Genomic DNA, 1,497 nt, shown 5'->3' with positions numbered 1-1,497 from the left:
GTTCTAGGTTTTGTATTTTTAGCTATTGTTTGGCATCTTTTGGCTTCTAATGTTCTGAACCTTTTAGCTGCTGTTATAGCTAGAGTTTTGCTCAACTGTTTTTGAGCTCACTTTTAGCTACTGTTTTGATCCTTTTAGCCGTTGTTTGGCTGACTTCTAGTTAGTTTTTGCTGACTCTTTTAGCTGTTGTTGAAGAAATTTTGGACAGACTCAGAAAACTCCTCGGGAAGTTTAACAAAGGAAAAATAATTTAGCTGTCATCAGGTGAGAGCAGATCTGTTTCAGAGTGGAGGAGGCGGAGTCAGATGARGTCAGAGTCAGATCTGAAAGGTAAAATATTTGACTGCTGGTCCTCACAAAGACTTCAGCTGATGCTCCGACTCACTGTAGATAAATGAGCGTTAATTCTAGTGTTTCYGCTGTGTGAAGGTGTTTCYGCTGTGTGAAGGTGTTTCAGCTGTGTGATGGTGTGTCTCTGCAGGTAGCTGTATCCAGTGGGGAGGTGGGCTCGACCCGGGGAGGACAGGATGAAGTCGGTCCAGCCCTGGGGACGCCGGAGGCTGTCGTTTCTCCTGGAAACAGTCGCCTCTAGGGAAGCCAGCACGTGGACGGTCTACGCGCCGAAGAAACCCTCCTCACAGGTGAGAAGCCCCTCCTCACAGGTGAGAAGCCCCTCCTCACAGGTGAGAAGCCCCCCTCACGGGTCTGTTTTTGAACGTCTCTCAGCTGTTCTGTAGATTTCGGCTCATTCCGGTAAAAACCGGTTCTAACAAGAAACCCGTCAGCATCAAACTCGGCTACATTTTTCTGTTTGATCTCCACTCGTGGTTCTGAAAGTGAAACTGAGTCACCTGAAACCTGGGAAGCCCCGGCACACGCAGGTGGACCCGGGTCAACAGTGTTGTGTCGGGCTTTTATTCTGAAGGTATCTGTTGAGTAACTTGTTAAAGCTCTATCACACAAAGCCTTTCACGCTGAAACAGTTGTTTCTGTCTCATGGTGACGAACACAGCTGTGGTTCAGGTCTTTGTTCTTTAAATAGTTTCATGTCTGAAGGTTTTAGTTTCTGTCTCAGATCAGGTCCGCTCACATATTTTAGTCCTGCTGAGGGGGCGTGTCCCTGGTCTCACCTGTACAGGTGTAAACACARGGTCAGGTCTTTGTTTCAGTTCAGTATTACCTGCAGTAAATGTTTCTGATGAGAACAGAAAGTGTTTCCTGTCAGTCGGCTGCTTTCAGTAAACGAACCTTCAGCTGAACTGAGGGTGGTAGTAGCTGAGAGTCGTTCAGTTTACATCCTTGATTTTCACTGCTGATCCAGGTTTTCTGTCTCTAACACGTCCCACAGTTTTTAATCAATTTCAGCTGTTTTACCTCTCGAAACCTTCAGCTCATCGAGTGTGTCGCAGCTAAGACTTTTGGTCATAAAATCTTTTAATTGATTTTGAAATATTGAGCATTTTTTAGTATTTTTGTCTCATCTTCATAAAATTATAT

At 45.1% G+C, this 1,497-nt stretch overlaps 1 protein-coding gene across 1 annotated transcript in view; it reads left to right on the top strand.

The window, feature by feature from the left end:
- ccni (cyclin I) overlaps nt 1-1,497 on the top strand; it is a gene marked incomplete in the record, with an annotated part of 9,670 nt that overhangs the window by 2,465 nt on the left and 5,708 nt on the right. Inside the window, 1 exon segment of the mRNA XM_014024447.1 lies at nt 482-641. Within this exon segment, the coding sequence (XP_013879901.1) occupies nt 528-641 (114 nt within the window).

This window comes from Austrofundulus limnaeus, unplaced genomic scaffold (genome assembly GCF_001266775.1).
Source record: "Austrofundulus limnaeus strain Quisiro unplaced genomic scaffold, Austrofundulus_limnaeus-1.0 Scaffold423, whole genome shotgun sequence".
Classification (NCBI taxonomy): Eukaryota; Metazoa; Chordata; class Actinopteri; order Cyprinodontiformes; family Rivulidae; genus Austrofundulus; species Austrofundulus limnaeus.
This window is presented reverse-complemented; position numbering and strand designations above follow the sequence as displayed.